Source organism: Chiloscyllium plagiosum, chromosome 23 (genome assembly GCF_004010195.1).
Source record: "Chiloscyllium plagiosum isolate BGI_BamShark_2017 chromosome 23, ASM401019v2, whole genome shotgun sequence".
Lineage (NCBI taxonomy): Eukaryota > Metazoa > Chordata > Chondrichthyes > Orectolobiformes > Hemiscylliidae > Chiloscyllium > Chiloscyllium plagiosum.
Genome location: NC_057732.1, coordinates 8,557,055 through 8,582,731, shown reverse-complemented (window position 1 = coordinate 8,582,731; position 25,677 = coordinate 8,557,055). Strand labels below are relative to the sequence as shown.

The following is a 25,677-nucleotide window of genomic DNA, read 5'->3' as shown; positions in this document are numbered from 1 at the left end:
GAGGAAGTGGGAGGATTGGAAAGAGAAGTTGTTCCGAGTGAGGACCAGTTCAGTCAGTCGAAGGAGGGTGTCAGTGGAAGGGTACTAGTTGGTATGGCAAGAAAGGAAGAAGCGGAGTGCTTTGAGTCCTTCGTGATGGGGGATGGAGGTGTACAGGGACTGGATGTCTATGGTGAAGATAAGGCATTGGGGACCGGGGAATCGAAAATCATGGAGGAGGTGGAGGGCGTGGGTGGTGTCCCGAACGTAGGTGGGGAGTTCTTGGACTAAGGGGGACAGGACCATGTCGAGGTATGTGGAGATGAGTTCAGTGGGGCAGGAGCAGGTTGAGACAATGGGTCAGCTGGGGCAGTCAGGTTTGTGGAATTTGGGCAGGAGGTAGAAACGGGCGATGCGGGGTTGTGGGACTATGAGGTTGGAGGCGGTGGATGGGAGATCCCCTGAGGTGATGAGGTTATGGATGGTCTGGGAGATGATGGTTTGGTGGTGGGAGGTGGGGTCATGGTCAAGGGGGCAGTAGGAGGAGGTGCCCGCGAGCTGGAGTTTAGCCTCAGCGGTGTAAAGGTCGGTGCGCCAAACTACTACCGTGCCTCCCTGGTCTGCCGGTTTGATAGTAAGGTTGGGGTTGGAACAGAGGGAGTGGAGGGCTGCACGTTCCGAGGGTGAGAGGTTGGAGTGGGTGAGAGGGGTGGACAGGTTGAGGTGGTTAGTGTCGCGGCAGCAGTTGGCTATGAAGAGATCGAGGACAGATAAGAGGCCTGCACAGGGTGTCCAGATGGATGGGGTGTGTTGGAGGTGGGAGAAAGGGTCGTCAGAGGGTGGGCGAGAATCCTGGTTGAAGAAGTAGGCGCAGAGGCGAAGGCGGCGGAAGAATTGTTCGATGTTTCGCTGCGTGTTGAACTTATTAATCCGAGAGCGTAGGGGAATGAAGGTGAGGCCTCTGCCGAGGACTGATCTTTCATCCTCAGAGAGGGGTAGTTATAGAGGGATGGTGAAAACACGACAGGGCTGGCAGCTAGGGCCTGTTTTGGGGCTGGAGCTGGGAGTGGGGGCGGGGTTAGGTGTGGGGGCGGAGATCAGGGTGGGGGGGCGGGGTTAGGCTTGGTGACGGAGTTCGGCATGGGGGCGGAGACGCATGCGGCGTGGTCGTTGTGCAGGTGAGTGATGTCACTGGGGGCGGAAGTGGCTCGCCATGTTTGCTGAATCAATCTGTTATGAATTTGGACCATGGTACTGATGGAATCTCATAAGGGTATAATGTTTCTGTTTGCTGCTGTGGCTGGTGGCTCTGACTTGCCTTGTGTACCCTCACTATCGTCTCAATGTCATTCTTGATCCCTGGCCAATACACAGCATCCTAGTTCAGGCATTTTGTTTGTTCTACGCCCCTATATCTCTGATGTCACTGTGACATTTTATGCTGGTAAAAAGTTTCAGTTATAAACACCTTTTTCCCTTTCAAAATTATACCTCTCGAGATACCTAGTTTATCTCTGTATGGCAAAATGCAGTTGAGAGTGTCTGGCACTCACTGTAATGTGTCAGGCCATCCTTCTATGATAACTTTCCATCATGCATTCAGTCATGAATCATTAGCTGTTTCTTCCTCAAATTGGCTTCATTGGTGCTGAATCAAAATCCATCAAATCGACATTAAGCCCAACTTCCACCTCAATACTCATACCCTCTACTTGTAAATCCAGTAGAATGTCTGCACTCTTATTCAGATTGGGTAATCTGCTCAGTGTGCCCAATGTAGTTACTTTGGTAGCAGGTGTCAAAGTCAGACCCTTATTCTACCAAAAATAGTGCAGTGGTAGACTTGCACCAAGTCATTTCTGATGGTTAGTGGTTGGTTTCGAAAGTGAATTGCTTCCCAGACAAGAGTGTATGGAAGTCTATGATATTGATTTCCACAGCAAGTATTGCAAACTCTATGTCGAAATAATTGGATTGAGTTTTGGATATAAATGCATTTGGTTTGCCACCTTGCATAATGCATATTCCTGGCTGTTTCTGAGATGCATTGACTGCCAGGAATGTCATCTTTGTTGGCTGGTAATACTGTAGGATGCTTATAATGCTTATTTGAGTGATTTGATTATGTGTTGATAGTCCTGCTGCCATACACATTGGGATGCCATTTTTTAAGATCTCCCTTTGTTAAATAATGATGCTTTGTCAGAAACGATTCGCAGGTATGGTGCTATAGCTGAAAATATCTAAAATATCTCTGAAAGGTTGTTTTTATCTTGGGGAGTATGCATGTGTTATGGATCATCAGATTTGCCTGGCTCAAGACAAATCTCATTATCATGATGGATAAAGCCGAAATAGTCAATCTGACCTACACTGACCTGGCACTTTTTGCTGTTGAAGATGTGACCTCGTGACAAGTTTCCTCCATCAGTGAGTGTAAACCCTTTACCAGATTATAATCAGGACAGCAGGACTGAGAAACATGGCAAACAGGTTTCTGGAAAGGATACCCAGACTTGAGCCCTAGTCAGTTGGCCACATAGCTACAAAGAGGTAGCAATGGCCAGGGTTGTGCCTGGGATGGGTGCAGGAGGCAGATGCAAGGAGAATCATAGTTGGAAAGGTGCAGAAGCACCAACAGAAATTGCTGGGAAAACTCAGCAGGTCTGGCAGCACTTGTGGAGTGAAGTCAGAGCTAACGTTTCAGGTCTAGTTACCGTTCCTAGGAGTTCTGAGGCTGATGCTGCCAGACCTGTTGAGCTCTTCCAGCAATTTCTGTTTTTGTTCCTGATTTCCAGCATCTGCCGTTCTTTCGGTTTTTACTTGGAAGAGAGAGTGTTCACCGAGAATTGTATTGTTGACATTGGCTGCAGAAATAGGAAGTCACTGTTATCCAAGGGACAGTGCCTGATTGGAAATTTGAGCACAAGAATGAGAGATTTAATATAGAGGCATTGTCTGACTGGGCTGTACTGTAGACCAGTGAGTGTGGGAATGGGGGAAGGAGTGCTGGCTGAATAGTTCTTGGTGCAAGTTAGAATTTGGGCTGCAAAACTTTACAAGAACTTTTGTTAATGGAAGGTGGGTGATGGGAGGCTAGCCAGGAAAGAATTGCAACAATCAAGTCATTGGAAAGAACAGACAACTTAACATTTCAGGTCTCATCACCTTGTCAGAACTGCTCAAATGTAGATGTCTAATTTGATTTCCATCATCTGATCATATTTCATGTCATGACTAATGTTCTTCAATTTCTATGCACTTCTGGCATGCAACAAGGCAACATTAGCACTAAGATCTGCATCATCTTTAAATTGCCAACAGGTTAATGGTCCACCCACTGTGACATTTAAACATGTGCTGCATTGCATTCTTTAATAACATTTTGAATAATTATGGTGAAGCGTTTCACTATATTTATAAATGACAGAGATGAAGGAATAGAGAACCATGTTTTTAAGTTTACTAATGAAACCAAGTGAAGCAACATAGTAACTAATATGGTGGGTGCAGAAAGTTGCAAGGAGACAACGAGAGATTAAATGAATGCAGGGCAGAACCTGAGTGAGTGTGTGTGGCAGTTGGAGATCAATGCAGAAAAGGTTCGGGTCATTTTGGACTTCAGCAAGATAGATTTCTAATTGGTAAGAAGTGAGGAACTGTGAAGGAGCAGAAAGATGCAAGGTTGCTAATTACTGAAACTTAGTGGACTGATGCAAAAATGCAATTCAAAAGGCCAATGGAAAGTTGATCTTTATTTCAAAGGGGCTGGAATTTAAGGAGATGTTAGCAATGATACAGTTATATAGAGCTCTATTTATACCTAACTAGGTTTAGTTCTGTTTACCTGCATCTCAAGAAGGATAAATTAGCCTTTGATAGAGTGCAACACAAATTCAGCAAAATGATACTGGGTCTAAAAGGTTTAATGTTTGAGGATAAGTTATATAAATCAGGTTTGCATTCCCTTGGGTATAGAGTATTAAGAACGGATACAAAAGCGAGGTGATGCATTTCGGCAAGACTAATTCTAGAGTGAATTATACAATGAACAGAAGAGCCTTGAGAAACATTGATGGCAGAAAGATCTGGGAGTGCAGGTCCATTGTACCCTGAAGGTTGCTGCACAGGTGGATAGAGTGGTCAAGAAGGCATATAGTATGCTTGCCTTCATTGGACAGGGTATTCTGGCAAGTCATGTTCAAATTGTACAAGACATTGGTTCGGCGACATTTAGAATACTGTGTACAGTTCTGGTCGCCACATTACCAAAAGGATGTGGACACTTTGGAGAGGATACAGAGAAGGTTTACGGGGATGTTCCCTGGTATTGAAGGTGCGAGCTATGAAGAAAGGTTGAGTAGGTTAGGTTTATTTTCATTAGAAAAAAGGAGATTGAGGGGAGACCTGATTGAGGTTTATAAAATCTTGAAGGGTATAGACAGGGTGGACGGAGATAAGCTTTTTCCCAGGGTGAAGGATTCAATAACGAGAGGTCACACTTTCAAGGTGAGAAGTGGAAAGTTTAAAGTGGATACACGCAGCAAGTACTTCACATGGAGGGTGGTGGGCGTTTGGAACGCGTTGCCAGCAGAGGTGGTAGAGGCAGGCACGGTAGATTCATTTAAGATGCGTCTGGGTAAATGCATGAGTAAGTGCGGAGTAGAGGGATACAGATGCTTGGGAATTGACCGACAGGTTTAGACAGTACATTTGGATCAGCTCAAGCTTGGAGGGCTGAAGGGCCTGTTCCTGGGCTGTAAATTTTCTTTGTTCTTTGTTATTGATTTAAAGTGTTTAATATTATTGAGCAATTTCATAGGGTACACATGGTGAAACCAATTCTTTTGGTAGATGAGTGCAGTACCAGGGGACTGAACATTAAAGTCAGAGCAAGACCATCCAGGGATGATGTTAGGAAATGCTTTACAAGTGCTTTACAATACAAATAGTTTGAATGAGCAGAACTTTTCAACTAACTGTTGGGAAAATCAAGCTATTGTCTTCTGCTGCTGTCAGAAAGTTCATTTGCTAGCTTCTGACTCCACTACTCTGCTCGATGCTGAGGCAGACTCTTTGCAATCCTAGTGTCATTCTAAATGCTAGAATGAGCTTCCAAAATCATACCCACATCATCAGTGGGGCTATCTGTTTCCAATTTCATAACTTTATCCCTGTCTCAATTCATCTGTTGAGACTCTCATCTGTGCCTTTATTGCCTCTAGACTTGACAATTCTAACACAATTCTTTTCAACACCTTCCATACATTTGCGATGATCCAGTATTGAGATTATTATGAAGGTCCCACCTTCTCACCCTTGCTCCTCACCTGAGGCATGGTGACCTTCAGGTTAAACTCTCCATCTGTCATCTCTTTCTCGTGAGAGAGCAGCCCTTTGATCCTCTGGAACTATTGTAACTTTACCTAATGCCCATAGTCTCACTCATCTATGTTCCGATCACTCATCATCTCTGTGCTCACTGATTTACATCAAGATCTGACTAAGCAATATCTTGATGACAAAATTCTCATCCTCATTTTTAGATCCCTCTGTGATCTTGGTTTTGACTATCTCAGTAACATTTCCCAGCTCTATGACCCTCGAAATTATTTCAAATCCCTCCACCACTGGTGACAGTGTCTTCAGCTGCTCAGCTTCAAGTTCTGGAATTTCCTGGCTTAACGTCACAGCCTCTCTCTCTCTCTTGTTCCTGCATATTTCACTCCTTAATCCTGTGGCCAAGCTTCTTTTAGTTGTCATCCCTCATAGACCTATATGGCTCAACATCAAATTTTGATAACAGTGATGTGAATCATTTTGGAATTATTATTACCTTGAAGGTGATACATAAATGCAAATTTTTGCCATTTTTGATATTCACACAAGGGTAGTGGAGATCTGGAACACTGTACCCATCAAAGCAACAAGGTGACTCAGTGGTTAGCACTGCTGCCATACCAGCATTAGATTCCATCCTCGGGTGACCATCTAGAGTTTGCACATTCTCCCCTTGTCTGCATGGATTTCCTCCAGGTTATCTGGTTTCCTCCCACAGTCCAAAAAGTGCAGGTTAGATGGATTGGCCGTGCTAAATTATCCCATAGTGTCCAGGGATGCAGGCTAGGTGGGTTAGACATGGGAAATGCAGGGTTACAGGGATAGAGTGTGCTGGGTGGGGTACTCTTGAGAGAGTTGGTGTGGATTTGATGAACCGAATGGCCGAATTCCATTCTGTACAGATTCTAGGATTCTATGAAACCTTGATTTGATTTATTGTCGTCACATGTACCTAGAGAGAGAGAAAAGTTTTGTTTTGCATGTGGTACAGGCGATCATACTATACAAAGTGCATTAGGGTAATAGAACAGAGCAACAAATACAATGTTACAGCTGCAGAGAAAGTGCACAGAGAATGAGATCAACATGACATTTAAAATTTGAGAGGTCTTTTCAGAAGTCTAATAACAGAGGAGAAGAAACCATTCTTGTATCTATTCATGTGTACATAAACTGGGGTCCCAGGTTCGATTCCAGCCTCAGGGTGACTGTGTGGAGTTTGCACATTCTCCACATGTCTGCGTGGGTTTCCTCCTGGTGCCCCAGTCCAAAGATGTGCAGATTAGGTGAATTGGCCATGCTAAATTGTCCTATTGTGTTACGTGCATTAGTCAGAGGGAAATGGGTCTGGGTAGGTTACTCTTTGGAGGGTCGGTGTGGACTGGTTGGGCCAAAGGGTCCGTTTCCACACTGTAGAGAATCTAATCTAATTTAATCTAATCTGCCCAATGGAAAATGATGGAAGAGATTATAACTGGGTGGGAGGATTATGTTGATTGTATTTCCAAGGCAGTGGCAAGTAAAGATAGAAGGAGAAAGTGAGGACTGCAGATGCTGGAGATCAGAGTCAAAAAGTGTGGTGGTGGAAAAGCACAGCAGGTCAGGCAGCATCCGAGGGGCAAATGAGTCAATGTTTTGAGTATAAGCTCTTCATCAGGAATGTGGGGCTGGGGGGTGCCCAAGGGAGTTGAGAAGTAAATGGGAGGGGAATGCTGGGGGAATGTGATAGGTGGATGAAGGTGGAGGATGCTGAGTCAGAGTGTAGGTTGGAGTGGATTAGTGGGAATGAAGATGGATAGGTAGGACAGTTCAAGAGGGAAGTGCCGAGTTGGAGTGTTGGGTCTGGGATGAGATAGGGGGAGGGAGATGAGGAAACTTGTGAAATCAACGTTGATTCAATGTGGTTGGAGTGTCCCAACGCGGAAGATCAGTTGTTCTTCCTCCAGCCTTCAGGTGGCTAGGATTTAGTGGTGGAGGAAGACCACGACTTATTGTCGTTGGCGGAATGGGAGGGGATGTTGAAGTGGTTGGAGGGTTGGATCTGGGATAAGGAAGTATCAATAGAGTTGATGGATGGAAGGCTGGTTTCCATATTGGGCTGGACTGTGTTCACAATTCTGTAGATTTTTGCAATCTTGGGCAGAGCAGTTGGCAAACCATATTGTGATGCATCCAGATAGAATGCTTTCTATGGTGCACCTGTAAAAATTGGAAGAGTCCTTTTGGACATGCCAACTTTCCTTAGTCTCCTGAGGATATAGAGACATTGTGCAAACTTGACCATTGCATCGACATGGGTGGACCAGGAGAGATTGTTGGTGGTCATCACTCCTTAGTAAGTAAGATATTTCCAAACTGCATCTGGTTAATCTTGTGGTCCTGGAGTATTAAGGTCTACAAACCTGAGTTTGGTGAATGGAGTTAAGATACAGATCAGCCATGACAAGATCAAATGCTGCCATGTTACCAATATCTGAAATGGCACCCACCCCAGCTGACGCCCTACACTACCTGAGCTGGCATCCTACACTACCTGAGAGGGCATCTTCACCCCTATCCATCTATCCACCCTCCTAGCACCTTATGTCCTTACTGTTTGACAATGTGGTTGTCAGGATTGTTAAATCTCAGAACACAGCAACTGACTGCTCTGACTACAGGCTCAAGGAAGTGAATGTCTGACCCTGCTGTCCCTGTAAAGGTTTGAAGCCTTGGTTGATTTCATATATTTCGCTCTCGGTGACTGAGTTTGAATAATATTTTCTCCTTTGGGATTAGAGTGACCGTTGACACTTAGTATCCTTCTGCTACTGTATTTCAGAGTCATGGAGAGATGGGACAATGAGCACAGTTTATTCTCCCAGTGTAACACTGACTGCATGTGCTCAAGCTCACAGTGGGAACCTGTCTGTGCTGGAAATGGACTAACTTACGTTTCTCCTTGTCTTGCTGGTTGCAAATCATCGAGTGGGACTGGACTAAAGATGGTAAGAAATTAATTTATCAACCTGATAAGATTAAACATAGGTTCATCCTAAGAGCTGATTTTCCTAATCATTTCAAGTCTTCAATTTTGATATATTAGGGAAGAGTAAAGATGAATGAATATTGTATACCAAAAGAATGGTGAAGTTGCCACTGGATCATCATCTCCTGTGTGCCTACATGTCCACAACAAGGCCACATGTAAGTGAGGTATAGGATGATGGCCATTGACACTCATGATTAGGCTGATGGCTGTGACCTCGGGAGGATGACTATGTGGAAAGGCATTGGTAGAGGACAACAGAATGCGAAGATCAATCGACTATGAAGAGAGCTGGGAGGAAACAGAGGGCAGGGAGTCATGCATAGGCCCAGTCCACTTCCTTCCTCTCTGCAATAAATGCAGCCAAGACTATTACTCCAGAGTAAAGTTCATGAGCCATGTCAGGCCATGCTCAATGCAAAGTTGGCAACTATAAATCTTCTATAGGCTGCTACCATAGCATTAACATTTGAGAAAGGTAAAACCAAATATGCTTGCTGATCAAAGTGATACCCCAGGTTTTCCAAGTCATGAATCCCCAGCTTTAATAAGGTAAACTCTTTCCTAAGATAAACTCTGAGGAGTGATCTTCTATTTAACTCATGTAGCAGGCTTTCTGAATTGAAAGATAGTAAGGATGAGGTCAAATAGGTTATTCCTTTGTGAAGGTACATGCTAGTCTAGCAGTTGCAGAAAAAAAATTCAATTAATTACCAGTCCAAAGTAAGATTGATTTACAGATGCCAATTCATATTCTGATAAACCTCCTGAATTGCCAACTTTGAAGCAGGAAAGACCTCTACTCAAAGCCATACTCGCTGTTGTAACAAATAATCCAGACCATGAAGGAAATAGACCGTTAAGACATCTTGATCAAAGAAGTATTGTGAATTCAAATATCAAAACGGAGCCATAATTCTTATTGCTGGTCTGCACTTTTTTCCCAGACACCTCATGACTGTGAGCCTTTTCTACACAGGAATTCTACAACTGCAGGTGTGTTTCCCATTTGACAGCTACCAATTCTTCTGTAGTACTGGGACAGTGCCCAAAAACTGAAGATTGCAACAAAGTCTTTCCATATTACTTAGCAGTAACCGTTCTCGAATCGTTCACCCTTTCATTTGGAGGCATGGCCGAGTTTGAGGTACTAATCAGGTAAAACATTTCTTGGATAAGTGTTCAGGGTTTAAATTGTAGAGCAAATAGAGTCATAAAGAACCACAAAGCCAAGATATCGTAACATGCTTTATAGCCATTAAAATGCTTTTGTAGTCACCTGTTGTCGTGGGGGGAACACAGCAACCAAACTATACACAACAAGATCCCATGAGCATAATGAGCCAACATCCAAATAATCTGATTTGCAGTGATAGGAATTTAAAAAGGCCAAACGAAAAACTGTTCTAGAGAGCAGCACACCCTTGATTTCTTGGAGTTTCTCTCATAGGTGAGCGGTGGAAAACTGAGGCTTTGTCTTTTACTGAAATGCAAAATAGATGCAAAATAAGCTTCAGCTGTCCCTTCCATCTATCGGGACAATATAATTTATTAGCAAAAATTCACTCACTCTGAAAACTACTAATTGAATTTAAATGAATTACTTTATCCAATTTTGTGAAAGGTCGCAATGAAACCCAGCCACAACATGAAATAATCGAAACGTTTGCCTTAAAATGGACTGAATCTGAAAAAAAAACATACAATGCACATATGCCTTCTGCATATAGGAGAGATGTGGAAAGATAAGAGTTGCAATTGCACTTGGAAATGTAAAAAGAAAATGTTAAGGATGGTTTTCTGAACGTGCAGTTGATTCGGTTGGATTGAGAAATATAAAGGTTCTTGATAGTTGATACTTGTGTACTTAAAGCAGTCCCACAGCTTAGGCTCACTAGCTGCTGAAGATGGTATAAGTTTGACTGATTCCCTGAAGAGATTCTTAGGGAAATCTAGGTCATTTTGATGATGTGTTAGCTCCAGTGCATATCTAAAATTCTGGGCACCTTGTATCATAACATTGAGAGATGGTAACTTTAAGATACAGAGCTTTCCAAAATTGATTTATAGATAAGAAAATGAAAAACAGATGCAAATCAGGACATCAGTAGCTGAGGGTGGGGTGGGGGGGGAGGTAAAGGTTTAATTGAAGAGATGAGTTTTGTTGGATTTTAACAGGTCTGCATTATTCAGTATAATTATCATGCTGTCATAGGTGAGAACCATCGTAGCATTCAAGAAGTATTTAGCTGAATACTTGAAAGGCTATGCAATGCTCTATGGAGCATGCAATGGTATGAGCTAAGTGCTGGGAAGTGGGATTAGCGTAGATAGGTGCTTGATGACTAGTACAGGTATGATGGGCCAAAGAATGTCTTTCCGTGCTTAGATTACATTACAATGTGGAAACAGGCCCTTCGGCCCAACAAGTCCACACCGACCCGCCGAAGCGCAACCCACCCATACCCCTACATTTACCCCTTACCTAACACTACGGGCAATTTAGCGTGGCCAATTTACCTAACCTGCACATCTTTGTGACTGTGGGAGGAGACCGGAGCACCCGGAGGAAACCCACGCAGACACGGGGAGAACGTGCAAACTCCACACAGTCAGTCGCCTGAGGCGGGAATTGAACTCGGGTCTGTGGCGCTGTGAGGCAGCAGTGCTAACCACTGTGCCACCGTGCCGCTGTACTCCATGACTCTCTGATTATAATTCAGAATGCACTTGTTCACATACACACTCCCACATCAAGCAACAACCCGATAGCTGTGTAAAATTCCCATGTTTTTTGTTGCATTCTTATGTTGATGCTAATTCAAAATAAGACTGTTTTTACATGTCGAAGCAGCTTTAGAAGCGGATGAGATACATTCTTAAAGCATATTAATAACTGCTTATACAATTACTAGAAAGGTATCACTGAGTTTTTTTTGATGTTTGAGAATTGCTGGGGCAATGTTATATTATGTTCTAAAATTCAATAGGAGTCAGCATCATCTCATTTTACTTGAATATTGTCCATATTCTACTTCATCACAGTGTACTATACCCAGTTAGCATTTTGAGAGATAATATATTCATAATGGCTCGCCCTTTAGCTGCAATATGGATCCTTACGCAAATGAAGGAATTATATTTTGTTCATGTAAATTGTTATAGTAGCAATTATATAATTTATAGAATTAAAATTGTTGAGGCAACAAAGTCTAAGTAAAGCTGATTTAATTACATGTTGGATCATCCATGATATAATTGTAATTATATTAATTGAATGACTAATGATTCTGCACTTACCTGAGTTAGACTGTCAAAATGATTTAGTATTACAGAGCATAAATACTAATTTAGAAAATGTTTGCATTGTAATTATGGTAATTGACTGGTGTAGCATAATTTAAGAACTTTGAAGTGTGGCATTTGCAGATGCCTAATTCTGGCTTTTTTTTTCATTCATTCATGGGATGTGGGTGTTGTTGGCTGAGCTAGAATTTAATGTCCATCCCTAATTGACCTTGGGGTTATGAGTAATTATAAACGAAAATTCAAATCTAAACATCAGATACATTAACATATTAAATGCATGTGTGTGAGTGTGTGTCTGTGTCTGAGTGCGCCTGTGCGTGAGCGTGCATGCGTCTGTGTGTCTGTGTGTGTGGATGTGGGTGACTGTGTGTGCATGGGGGGGTCGAGGTGGTGTGTGTGTGAATGTGTGTAAGTGTGTGTCTAAGACTGTGTGAGTATGTGTGTGTGTCTGTGTGTGTGAGACTATGTGAATGTGTGCCTGGGTCTGAGTCTATGATTATGTGTGCGTGTATGTGTGTGTGTGTGTGTATGTGTGTGCATGTGTCTGTGTGTGTGCCTGTGTGTATGTGCATGTGTGTCTGTGTTTGTGTGTGTGTGTGCGGACGTGCATGTGTCTGTGCATGCGTGCCTGTGCATCTGTGTGCATGTATGTGTATCTGTGTGTGTGTGTCTGTATATATGTGTATGTGTGTGTGCGCGTGTGTGTGTGTGCACGAGTGCCTACACGTGTGTGTGTCTGTGTGCATATATGTGTGTCTATGTATGTGTGTAGATTGCTGAGAAATGGACCCAGAAGGAAAAATAATTCTATCCATTCTACCTTTGACAGTAATTCTCTCAAATAGCTTTTGAAAATATGGACTTAAATTCAACAGATAGGTGTGCACATTTGCAAAGTGATACTTGCATAATGATCTTTACAGAGTCTTAACTTGTTCTCTGCCTGTTTTCCAGAATTCTGGTAAAAAGTATTTTTTTCTTCTGTGGCGCATTGATAAGAAAGATGTTTTGATCAGAACTCCCCAAACTCTGTTGAAATGAAAACATGTACTGTGTAATTATAAAAAGAAGCTTGTAGCTCTATAGCATGTTAGGAATCCCATTGCGCTTTACAGTCAATGAAGTACTTTTGGCGTAAACGCAGCAGCCAGTTTGGACACAATGCAGTTCATCATGATAAACATTAACCGGTCATTTGATTTGTGGGTGCTTTAAGTGATAAATATTTTCCAGATACCCTGGAGAGTTCCCTACTCTTCAAATATTTTTCAGATGGTATCAAAATCATTTACATCCTTCTGAGAGCTCAGGGGCAGTACTGATTTCACATTTCATTCAAAAGACAGCACAACTGATAACATAGAGCTCCCTCAGTACTGCGCTGGAGAGCCCGCCTAGATTTTGCATTCGCAACCTTCAGACTCAGAGGTAGAAACTCAGAACTAATGAGTTTTATTGCGAATTAGAAATTAACACATTCCAAAATATTTAGTAATCTATTAAGCTAATGGACTGATTCATTATAGCAAGAGTAAAAAGAGGTGTAAAAACACCAGCTGTGAAGATAAAAGGGAGAGCCCAGGGACACTCAGTGGTTAGCACTGCTACCTCACAGCTCCGAGGACCCGGGTTCAAGTCCCGCCTCGGGCGACTATCTGTGTAGAGTTTGCACATTCTCTCCGTGTTGTGTGGGTTTCCTCCGGGTGCTCCAGTTTCCTCCCACAATCCAAAGATGCGCAGGTTAGGTGAATTGGCCATGCTAAATTGTCCATAGGGTTCAGGAATTGTAGGTTAGGTGTATTAGTCAGGGTTAAATATAGGATAGTAGGGGAATGGGTCTTGGTGGGTTACTCTTCAGAGGGTCGGTGTGGACCTGTTGGGCTGAAGGGCCTGTTTCCACACTGTAGGGATTCTATTCTCTCTCTAAAAATCATTTTGTTGTTACCAAGATTCAAGGAGTTGCTTTTGCTGCCAGAGAGATACTCAGTTACATCCAAACAGACCATCCAGCCCAAATAATTTATACTAGCATCATGCTCCATACAAGCCGCCTCCACTTGTTACACCATCTATCCTATCCAAAATGAGTCAGATTTCTGGAGAGTTTGGGCAGTGTTTCATTGTCCACATGCCAATTTAACTGGTCTGTTGCTCCCACCAGGTCCATTGATACAGAGTTGAAACCACTGGCAATAGGCATTTCCAGTCTGATTATAAGAATGTTTGGTGAGTTTTGTCAGTTTCGCTGAATTTTGAATTACTCATGCTAATTATTCTTCATTTATTAGAATACAGCATTCATTGACCTATGCTGGTCCCATTCAAGCAAGATCTGATCTTAAAATTTCATCCTGGTTTTCAAATCGTCCCTTGACTTAACTCTTTATCACATGGCTGTAATGACCTCTACCCCCACAACCCTTTGAGACATCAGTGCTCTTTCAATTCTGAACAACCCCAATTCTAACTGCTGTGTCATTGGTGGTGGCACCTTTACTGGGCAGTCCTTACACTCTGAAATATCTTTCCAACACCTTTCTGCTTCTCTACCTCACTTGTCTCCTTTGAGACATGACTTGAAACCTACCATTGTTTTGGTCATCTGACCTAATATCTCCTTATGTGGTTTGGTGTGATACTTTGTTTTATAACAGATCTATGAAGTACATTAAGGTTCAAAATAAATAAATGCTGTTGTTGTTGTGAAAATGGGTTTTCAATTAGAACTCTTCATACCTGATGGGTTAGGTCAAAGTCAGGGCTGTACAATTTCACACTAAGTGCAACAAAAAAACTAAAATGTTTTCTGGCATTGCATGGACTAGGGAGATCAACCTCTTCACCCAGAGAGTAGTGGATATATGGAATGCTCTGCCCAAGAAGGCAGTGGAGGCCAAGTCTCTGGATACTTTTAAGAAAGAGATAGATAGACCTCTTAGAGATAGTGGAATCAAGGGTTATGGGGATAAGGCAGGAACAGGATACTGATTGTGGATGATGAGCCATGATCATAATGAATGGTGGTGCAGGCTCAAAGGGCTGAATGGCCTGCTCCTGCACCTATTGTCTATTGTCCATTTATTTCCATAAGCATTAGGATACAATTGTTTTTTGTTTCATCTGCTTTCATGAGAAATAATGAGCAGAGGAAATAGTCACCTACATGTATAATGTTTAGTGGCCATTATGAAAGACTATGTGAACTTTAGATGCTTCAGTCATCTGACCAGACCTTGACGGGAGGGCGTGTGAAATATTCTTAACTCTGGCACGCTTGCTATTCTGTATGCAGAATAAAGTGCCCCGAGAGACAATTTGTGAATTATTGAAGTTCATGGTCAGAAAAGAGATAAAGGGGAAACACCAGGTTAAGTTAGTTTAGCTAAATACTTGTCTTCCTACCCGAGGTGGAAATATGGACCATTAACTTTTAATTTATGTGTTTTATGCGTTTTATCGTAAGAACAACAAGTCTGCTGGCCTTTATAAACATACAAACAAGGAACAAGTGTAGACCACTTGGCCTTTCAGGCCTGCTTCACAATTCAATCAGATTACCGCTGATCGGATTTTAACCTCACCTCTACATTCCTGCATAGCGCCAATAATCTTTGTCCCTGTTGTATCGAGAATCTATCTTCCTCTGTCTTCAAAATAGTTGAAGATTCTGCCTTTTGAGGAAGGGAGTGTCAAGACTGTCAACCCTCCTAGAGAAAAGAGTTTCCTCAGCTCTGTCTGGGCAGCATGGTGGCTGAGTGGTGCCTCACGGTACCATGGACTTGCATTCAATTCCATCTATGGGTCACTGTCTGTGTGGAGTTTGCACATTCTCCCCGTGTCTGTGCAGATTGCTCTGATTTTCTCCTACAGTCCAAAGATATGCAGGTTAGTGGATTGGCCATGTTAAATTGCCCATATTATCCAGGGATATGTAGATTAGGTGGATTAGCCATTGGGAAAGCAGGGTTACAGGAATAGGCGGGGATACTCTTCGGAGGGTGAGTGTGGACTTGTTGGGCTGAATGGCCTGTTTCCACACTGTGGGGATTCTAAATGGCCTTCCTTTATTTTTAGACTATGGCTCCAAGTTCTAAATTGTTCTACAAGATGAAACATCTGTGCATTGCAGATGTTTTAAGTTAATCTCAAATATAGCCCATTCACCCAACAGCTCATTTCTCACTAAACAGTATTCGCTTCCAATCAGGCAACACCTCAATTTTAAAATTCTCAATATTACTTTCGATGTAACAGCCTCCCCATTCGAGACCTGTGTGAGCTCCTCCAACCATGCAGCACTTTGAACAATGTAAGCTTCCGCAATTCTGACTTTTTTTTGCATCTTCTACTTCCATCATGTAACAACCTACAGGGCCTGAAAAACATGTTGTGTTCCAATGTGGCTGTTTTCCTTCCTATACCTGTCAGCTGTCACTTGCTCTGATCTCTGAAATTCCACTTCCAGCTCCAACCTCTCATTTAAGAAAATCATTAAAATTTAACTAGGAGCAAATTATTACAGATACTGGAATATGAACCGAAAACAACAAATGCTAGAGATCACAGTGGGCCAGACAGCATCCAGGGAGAGAGGGCAAGAGGAATTCCCACCCTGAAGAGGTTTTGCTCTTCCCTCCGACAGGAATTCTCCTTGTCTCTTCCACCAGGCACGTCTTCGTTGTTTTCCATTTCACGTCTGCTGTTCGACAAGGTGTTTGAACTAGCAATATCCTTTCTCCCCCAGCACTTCACCCTTCCACTATTGCATAAATACTGCCCCCTACACACCTCACTTCACCGCTGACAAAGAGTCATGTAGACTCAAATCGTTAGTTTGCTTTCTCTCCATGGATGCTGCCTGACCCGCTGTAATCTTCAGCATTTGTTGTTTTCAATTAAAACTTAACTGTTTAGCTCTGGATATCCTTCTGAATAGCTCTGACTGTGTTTAAATTATGGTCTGCTAACTCACCATAACATCATAAGATACAGGGGCATGAGTGGGTAACTTGGTCCATTGAACCTACTTTGCCAGTTGACAAGATTATGTTGATCTGATTGTGTCCTTTTCTCAACTTCCTTGGCATTTCCCTATAACAGTTAACTCTCTTGTCAATCAAAGTCTCTCTACCTTATGTACTCAATGCCTCCATTGATCTCTGTGGAATAGAATTCCAAACATGAACAACTCTCAAAGAGCAGAAGCTGCTTCTCATTTTTGCCTTACATGGGAGCTTCCTTATTTTGAAACTGTGCCTCCTGGTTCTAGAATCGCCAACAAAATGAAACATCTTCCCAGTATTTACTCTGTCAAGCTCCCTCAGGATGTCATTGTGTTTAAATGTCACCATCTCTCATTCTTTTTTCTAAATTCCAATGTGTATAAGCCCAATCTGCTCAAGCTTTGTTCTTAAAGCAATCCCTTCATCTCAGACATCAGCCTAGTCAACCTACACTGACCAATTTCCAATGCAAGTACACTCCTGTTAGAGTAAAAAGATTAATACATTGCGTATAATACGATAGCTGTGGTCTCAGCAATGTTCTGTAGCAGTAGCAAACCTTCCGGTTTTATTGTTTGTTTGCTCTATGCCTTCCCAACACACTCTGGTTTTTATGACTGGCATCACTGTCCTGCCGTAGTGCCCTGTCCTTTCCCGTTAACACTCCAAATCTTTCCTCAAGTGAACCCTGTCCCCACCCCATCATTATTCAGTTTAATTCCTTCCGTTGCCCTAGGTTATACAATTTTCCAATAAGTTGAAGCCAGCATAGTTCAGGTAATGACTGTTCCAGTGCTAGAGCTCTCTCTTTTCGCCAAACTGGTACAAGTGCCTCATAAATCAAAACCCATTTCTCTGACACCAGTCTTTGAACCATTCCTTCAATTGTCTGAACTGATTTGCCTTATGCCAATTTGCTCATGGCTCAAAGATTATTACCTTTGTGTTTCTGCTTTCTAATTTAGTCTCCAGTTGCTCACCTCCATCAATAAAGCCGCTTTCTTAGCCCTACTTATGTCACATGTTCAGATGTACCATGACCAACTGAAGACTTTCCTTTTAAGTTCCTCTCAGTGACGGGGAACTGTCCTTAATCCTGACACAGGCAGCAACACAGCCTTTGGAATTCACCCTCTCAGTTGCAGAGAATCCTCTAATTCCCAGAGAGCATAAGTTTAAGGTGAGGAGTAACTGGTTTAGAGGAAATCTTTATTCACCCAAAGGGTTGTAGATACATGGAAGGTGCTGCCTGAGAGGATGGTGGAGGCAGGTACTCATGTAACATTTAAGAAATGTTTGGATGAGTGCTAAAAATGCCAGAGCATTGTTGACTATGGATCAAGTTCAGGTAAATGGGATTAGTTTAGTTTGGTATTTGTTGATAAGCGTAGACATGGTGGGCAGAAGGACATGATCAATACTGTATGACTCTATGTCCTTTATTGCAGCTACGTTGGCACCACTTGAATGGCTCTTGCTCAATGTTGCAATGATCAGTTTTCTCATCCTCTCTGCAGTCCCTGCTCTCAACCAGACAAGTTGCAAGAATGCGTGAACCTGATGGACTGTTGCCAGGGCTAATGCTATGTTCTGGATACCATGCCAGCTTCACTCATAGCCAAACCCTCCTGTCCCTGACCATGAAGAAGATCTGAAATACTTTCATAAAGAATGTGACTGCCTCATGAAACAAAGTCATTGTACCTCCCTCCCTGTTCAGCGGTGTCTGAAGCTCAGATTTCAGCTCATCAATATTGGAATGAATTTCCTCATTGGACAGACACTTGCTGTAACCGCAGTTAGTGTGGATCACTTTGGCATCCAACAGCTCCCACATGCTACAGTAGCAACACATCACCATCCATGCCCATAAAGTAATGCTTATATCTTCCCAGGACTTCTTTAAAACTACTGCATTTAGAAGGATAAAACCTTAAAGATTCACTAGCCAATCACTAATTTCTCAAATCAAAACCTTGAACACTCTCCAATTGATAAAAATACATCAATAGCGACACATCCTTCTCCCGCTTCACAGAACTCCCACTTGCACCAAATCCCGAAGTCAATTCTTACACCTTATCACACTCTTCTGATACATTTTACTGATATTGAAGGCGCTGTATAAATGTGAGCTGTTGTTATTGTTCAAAACATTATTCGCAAAGTCTTTCCAACACTGCGTCCTTTTCCTTTTATTCCAGCTGGAATTCCAGCTCCTATTTACTTTGGAGCTCTGATAGACACAACATGCCTGAAGTGGGGAACCAACAGTTGTGGGAGGCGAGGGGCTTGCAGGCTGTATGACACGGATGCTTTCAGGTTTGTTGCTATTTCTGAATGGACTGTTGGACTAAACATAATGGTGGTACTGTGGCCAATTGGTATGCTGTTCCCTAGGTAACCAGTGCAGCCACAATCCATTTAAACTAAACCTCGTGAGAATCTACTGACAGTAGCACAATATGATGAAGCTTCTGCAATACCCCTGATCATTGTGGTATCCGTCTTCACTCTGAGAGCAGTGGTTGAGTTCATCTGGCCATCATGTGAACCCCTGCAATACTTCAAGTGAAATTAGGTGCACAGCTGAAAGATCAAATAGAGGAAAGTGAGGACTGCAGATGCTGGAGATCAGAGCTGAAAATGTGTTGCTGGAAAAGCGCAGCAGGTCAGGCAGCATCCAAGGAGCAGGAGAATCAACGTTTCGGGCATAAGCCCTTCTTCAGGAATGAGGAAGGCTTATGCCCGAAACGTCGATTCTCCTGCTCCTTGGATGCTGCCTGACCTGCTGTGCTTTTCCAGCAACATATTTTTCAGCACAGCTGAAAGATGCCCACTCCCAACTTATTTGGATAACTCTTCCTGAGTCCGCTAGGTGACCAGCGACTCGATAAACACATGCACAATTTTGGAGAGCTCGGCACTTTTTGCACTGGGACTTCTCATTTTCTCAGTTTCTGTCGGATCCAGCATGAAATTGGAGGTGCCCAGCAGACGAAGTAAGCTGGTTAGAGGGTCATGCAGTTAGAGTTGACCAGTGTGAGTGGTTCTGTGTCAGCACCCCCAAACCCCGACTCCTGGTTATTTTCATGGTAAAATTCATTTCTCTGAATGGACAGGGGCATTTCAGTAGGATGAGGGGGTGTTGGGTGGAAGTGGGGAGGGTGGACACCCAATCCTTGAGCGTCGGAGTTCCACTGCAAGGGTGGTGGATGTTTGAGATCAGCCGGATGTGCCTACAAGCCTCACGTTAGTGTTGGCACCTCCTACAGGCTCGGTATATCCTGTCAGAATCAGTGCTGAACAGTAACTGCCTTGACCAGGGACATGAAGGTATTTTGGGGGCAGTTTACAGTTTTCATTGCGACACTTTGGAGCTGTGCTGCCAAGGCCTTTGTGCTCGTGGCATCTTGGTATAATCCGTAAATCTTTGAATCAATTTCCACATCGTTTTGCTTAGATCAAAGGTAAATTGTCAATTGACTGCAGCTCCACGCCCCACTTATTTGAGGTCTCTTTTATTGATTGGGTGAGGGAGCCATTCTCTCTGTGCCCGGGTAATTTGGTCTTCGAGCACATGATTTTAACATTCACATTACGTAAGGGCTGGACGATGACCATCTCTAACAAGAGGGAACCCAACCAACTGATCAGCGGCAGTACCATCTCAGAATCTGGTACCATCAACAGCCTGGGGATTATCATTGACCAGAAACTTAAGTGGACCTCACCTATAAATACAGCAGCTGCAGGAGCAGGTCAAAAGATGGGAATTCTGTGGTGACCCACTCAACTATTGACTCACTAAAGCCTGTCCACCATCTCTACAATCACAAATCGGGAGTATGATGGAACATTGTCCCCTTACCAGGATGAGTGCAGCTCCAGCAATACTCAAGGAGACCAACATCATCCAGGACTCTATAACCAATTTGATTTACACCCCATTCACCATTTTAGGCATTTGCTCCAGCCACACTCAGCATACAATGGCAGCGGTGTGCATAATCTAGAAGACGTGCAGCAGCACCTCACCAAGTCTTCTTCAACACCATCCAAACTAATAACCTCTACCTCCTAGAAGGCCCAAAGCAGCAGATGCATGGGAATGCCACCACCAACAGTAAGTTCCCCTCCAAGCCACATGCCAGCCTGAGCTGGAACTATATTGCCTTTCCTTCAGTGTCACTGAGTCAAAATCTCTTTCTACTATGCTGGAAAAGCGCAGCAGGTCAGGCAGCATCCAAGGAACAGGATAATCGACGTTACGGGCATAAGCCCTTCTTCAGGAATGGCTTATGCCCGAATGGCTGAAGAAGGGCTTATGCCCGAAACATCGATTCTCCTGTTCCTTGGATGCTGCCTGACCTGCTGCGCTTTTCCAGCAACACATTTTCAGCTCTGATCTCCAGCATCTGCAGCCCTCACTTTCTCTCTTTCTACTATCACTGCATATGTCGTTACACCAGTGGATCAAGAAGGTGACTCATCATTGCTTTTAACCTATTTCCAACTGAATTCAGGACAATTTTGGCCCTGAAGTAGACAAGGCACATCCTCAAAAATGCGCTAATTGTATTTCCAGAGGACCTTTTGATTAGGCTGTGAGGCAGCCCAGAATAATCGATCAGAATGTGCTATCTCTGTAGGACATTGCTATCATGTCTCACCTTAAAATGTTCATTTGATTTATTTTAGATTGATTGATTGATTCATTGCTATCATGTCTATTGAGATACAGTGAAAAGTGTTGTTTTATAAGCTATACAGGCAGGTCATACCATACACAGTGGAAGAACAAAATGCAGAATACAGCCTTGCAGAAGCAGAGAAGTTGCAGAGAGAGAGAGAGATCAATATTAAGATTTGAAATGTTCATTCAAAGGTCTGATAACAGCGGGGAAGAAGCTGTTCTTGAATCTGTTCACACGTGTATTCAAACTTTTATCTCTTCTATCCAATGGAAGATGGTGGAAGAGCGTATAATTGCGGTGGGAGGAGTCTCTGCTTATGTTGCTTGCTTTCCTGGGGCAGTGGGCAGTCCAAATGGAGTCAGTGGGTGGGAGGCTGGTTTGCGTGACGGTCTGGGTTGTGTTTGCAACTATCTGTAGTTCCGTACGGTCTTGAGAAGAGCATTTGCTACGAAATACCATTTTTAAATTCTCTCTGATGTCCTTCCATATTTGTCCTTCCAGGTATATCTACCTCGGAGTGCCTGCCGGATTGGCAATGGCCTGTTTTACTCTATTTATTCCGTTGTTTATGCAAGTGAAGAAGCGTTTTGCAATAAAAGATGAAAAAGCATTTGACAATGTATGTACAGAACTGGACATCATTAATGAAGATAATGACCGCACTGGCTGTGACCTCTCGATGAACGCAGTCAATCCTGATCCATGAGTTCACTAAGGAGACATCTGGGCTGTATGGAGAAAAAGAAGGCTTGAAAAGTTCCATTTCTATTTTACGTGAGGAGTGATATTTATATGTGAGCACTCCCAGAAAGTGCTGAAAATCAATAGATGGTTGTCCTGATTTGCTCACACTCCTGTTGTGCCAAGCTCTGTATTGGGTCTATTTAGCTATAAAATTGAGTTGTTCCAAATAGTTATGTGTGAGAAATGTTTCAGTTACTCTGTAAAATCCTGACTTGGAAACAGCGTCTTTAAAACTACATTTGTTGCCATTGACAGTTCGTGGACAATCCCCTTCACTGGTACAATAAATGGACACACCCTCTGATTGGCTGGCATACTGGATCAGCACACCATCACCTGACTGGCTGACTCAATCAGCACACCATCTGATTGGCTCTCAGACTTGATCAACACACCCTCAGATTAACTAGCACACCGAGTTAATGTACTCATTTATAGAGTTAGTTAATACAAGGAGAAACTGAGGGCTGCAGATGCTAGAGATCAGAGTCAAGAGTGTGGTGCTGGAAAAGCACAGCAGGTCAGGCAGCATCCAAGGAACAGGAGAATCAATGTTTCGGGCATCAGGAAGAGCTTATACCTGAAACGTCGATTCTCCTGCTCCTAGTGTATTTCCGGCGCCACACTCTCGAGTTGGTTAACACACTTTGCCTAATTTAGTGAGTTAAGACATCCTCTATCCAATTGTCTCTTCCCCTCAAAATGCCCAGATTGATTGGTAACAAGGGTTGAATTTGTGCTATGGGATGGCACTTTTGTATGAGCTATTTCCAGCTTATATTTTAACATGTAAAATCGACTAAATTAATAGTTTGTTTCAAATGCAGCAGACAATATAGAGAGCAGAAAGACAGAGGGTGAAATTCTGGAAGTCTTAATTCTATATGAGAATAAGTAGTGTGACAGACTGTCAACTTGATGCATGATCATTGTATGGAAGGGACCGCAGTGGAACCACAGGGAAAGGAAGTGTAAAATTAACTACATTCTGCTATATACATAGGGCTAGATTTTCCAGGGGCCTCAATCCTACACCCTGTGTAGCGAGGTCAGCTGTGGGCTGACTGATGCAACAAAAATGGCTGCCCCTCAGTGATAGCACATTGGGGCAGCCTACATGAGGTAATCATGGGATTCCCATCCCTCAGGTAATGGAAGGCCTGTCCTCGAAAGATGCCAGGCATTATGGCTGACCACCAGCTGAGTAGTCCCATCAATGCCAAAGCTTGACTGGTGTACAATTAGCTCAGAGGAAATGATCCACAGTGACGACGGGAGGAGGGGGGAGGGGGGTGCTTTTCGGGAGAGAACAGGGACCATATACAAGGGTGGTTTCAGGAATCAGAAACTCTAGATCCAAGGATAGATTGCAGAACTTGGGACTGTACTCCCAAGTAAAAGGGGAGATTCGATGGAGATTTCAAAATCATGAGCGGGCCGGACAGAGTAGACAGGGAGAAGCTGTTGCCACTTGTTAAAATTAAAAGGAGTGAAAGAACACAGACTTAAAGTGATGTGCAAAACGAGGCAATAGTGATGTGAGTGAAAACTTGTTTTATTCGGCACATAGTTAGGTTATGGAATGCACAGCCTGGAAAGGTCATTGATGATTATTTGGATAGAAATAGTACACAGGGATATGGATAAAAGGCAAGAGATTGTGCTAATGAACAGAACCACTGCAGACATGATGAGCTGAGTGGCCTTCTCCTGCACTGTAATAATTCGATGGCTCTATGATGTAGGGGGCATTTCTGAGCAGTATGGGGATTGGAGACTTCAGGATGGGCAGGAAATCATTTGGGAGGGGTTCCTTGAATTTTTGGACTGAAAATACCAAAAGAATTATTAATGGAAACTGAACAATTTACAAATTCGCAGTTGTTACGATCTCTGAAGAGGAGACTGTAAATCAAAATCAAGCAGTTTACTTAAATGATCCTCAGCTGAATAAAGCTGAGATTCCATTTTAGTAGTCATATCTTTAATGCGCGTTGGAACTAACTCAAATTAATAGGAATTTCCAACGATAAAGGTTAATTTTACTTTAATTAGAGTCATAGAGTTGTACAGTATAGAAACAGACCCTTCAGTCCAACTCATCCATGCTGACCAGATATTTTAAATTGATCCAGTTCCATTTGTCAGCATTTGGCCCATATCCCTCTAAACCCTTCCTATTCATATATCCATCCAGATGCCTTTTAAATATTGCAATTGTACCCCCTCCACCACTTCCTCTGGCAGTTCATTCCATACACGCACCACCCTCTGCTTGAAACTGTTGCTCCTTAGGTCCCTTTTATATCCTTCTCCCTCACCTTAAACCTATGCCCTCTACGTTTGGACTCCTCCACCCTGGAAAAAGACCTTGGCTGTTCACCCTACCAATGACTCTCATGCTTTTTATAAAATTCTATACGTTCACCCCAAAACTTTCAATGCTCCAGGGAAAATAGCTCCAGCCTATTCAGTCTTGCCCTACAGCTCAAACTTTCCAATCCCAGCAACATCCTTGTAAAACGTTTCTGCACCCTTTCAAATTTCACAGCATCTTTCCTATAGCGGGGAGACCAGAATTGAATGCAGTATTACAGAAGTAGGGTTTCGATCAGAGTGGTGCTGGAAAAGCATCGCAGATCAGGCAGCATCCTGCTCCTCGGATGCTGTCTGACCTGCTGTGCTTTTCCAGCACCACTCTGATCTAAACTCTGGTTTCCAGCATCTGCAGTCCTCGCTTTTGCCTAGTATTACAGAAATAGCCTAACCAATGTCCTGTACAGCGACGACTTGACATCCCAACTCCTCCACTGAATGCACTGACCAGTAAAGGCAAATGTACCAAATGCTTTCTTCACTACCCTGTCGACCTTCAAGAATCTATGAAGCTGCACCCCAAGATCCCTATGTTTGGCAACTCTCCCCAGGACATTACCATTAAGTGTATAAGTCCTGCTTTGATTTGCCTTTCCAAAATGCAACACTTTACATTTATCTAAATTAACCACCATCTGCCACTCCTCAGCCCACTGGCCCATCTGAGCAAGGTTCTGTTGTACTCTGAGGTAACCTTCTTGGCTGTCCACTACACCTCCAATTTTGGTGTCATCTGCAAATGTAATAACCATTCCTCCTATATTCACATCCAAATAATTTATGTAAATCACAAAAAGCAGTGGACCTAGCACCAATCCTTGTGGCACACTGTTGATCACAAGCATCCAGTCCGTAAAACAACCGTCCACCATCACCCTCTGTTTCCTACCTTCAGACCTATTTTATATCCACATAGCTAGCTCTCCTTGGCTCCTGAAGAAGGGCTTATGCTCGAAACGTCGATTCTCCTGTTCCCTGGATGCTGCCTGACCTGCTGCGCTTTTCCAGCAACACATTTTCAGCTCTGATCTCCAGCATCTGCAGTCCTCACTTTCTCCTCCCATTGTTCTAACCTTCCTAAACCAGTCAACCATGTGGAATCTTTTTAAACGCCTTACTGAAGTCCATATCGACAATATCCACCACTCTGCCTTCATCAATCTTCTTTGTCACTTCTTCAAAAAAATTCAATCAAGTTAGT

General features: G+C 43.1%; 1 protein-coding gene across 1 annotated transcript in view; it reads left to right on the top strand.

Moving 5' to 3' along the window:
• LOC122561599 (solute carrier organic anion transporter family member 1C1-like) overlaps positions 1 to 22,526 on the top strand; it is a 49,976-nt gene extending 27,450 nt beyond the window's left edge. Inside the window, exons 11-15 of the mRNA XM_043713451.1 lie at positions 8,141 to 8,306; positions 9,327 to 9,505; positions 13,818 to 13,882; positions 18,864 to 18,981; positions 21,858 to 22,526. Coding sequence (XP_043569386.1) covers positions 8,141 to 8,306; positions 9,327 to 9,505; positions 13,818 to 13,882; positions 18,864 to 18,981; positions 21,858 to 22,062 — 733 coding nt within the window. The 3' untranslated portion in view covers positions 22,063 to 22,526. The remainder of the gene's footprint in view (positions 1 to 8,140; positions 8,307 to 9,326; positions 9,506 to 13,817; positions 13,883 to 18,863; positions 18,982 to 21,857) is intronic.
• Positions 22,527 to 25,677: the final 3,151 nt, after the last annotated feature.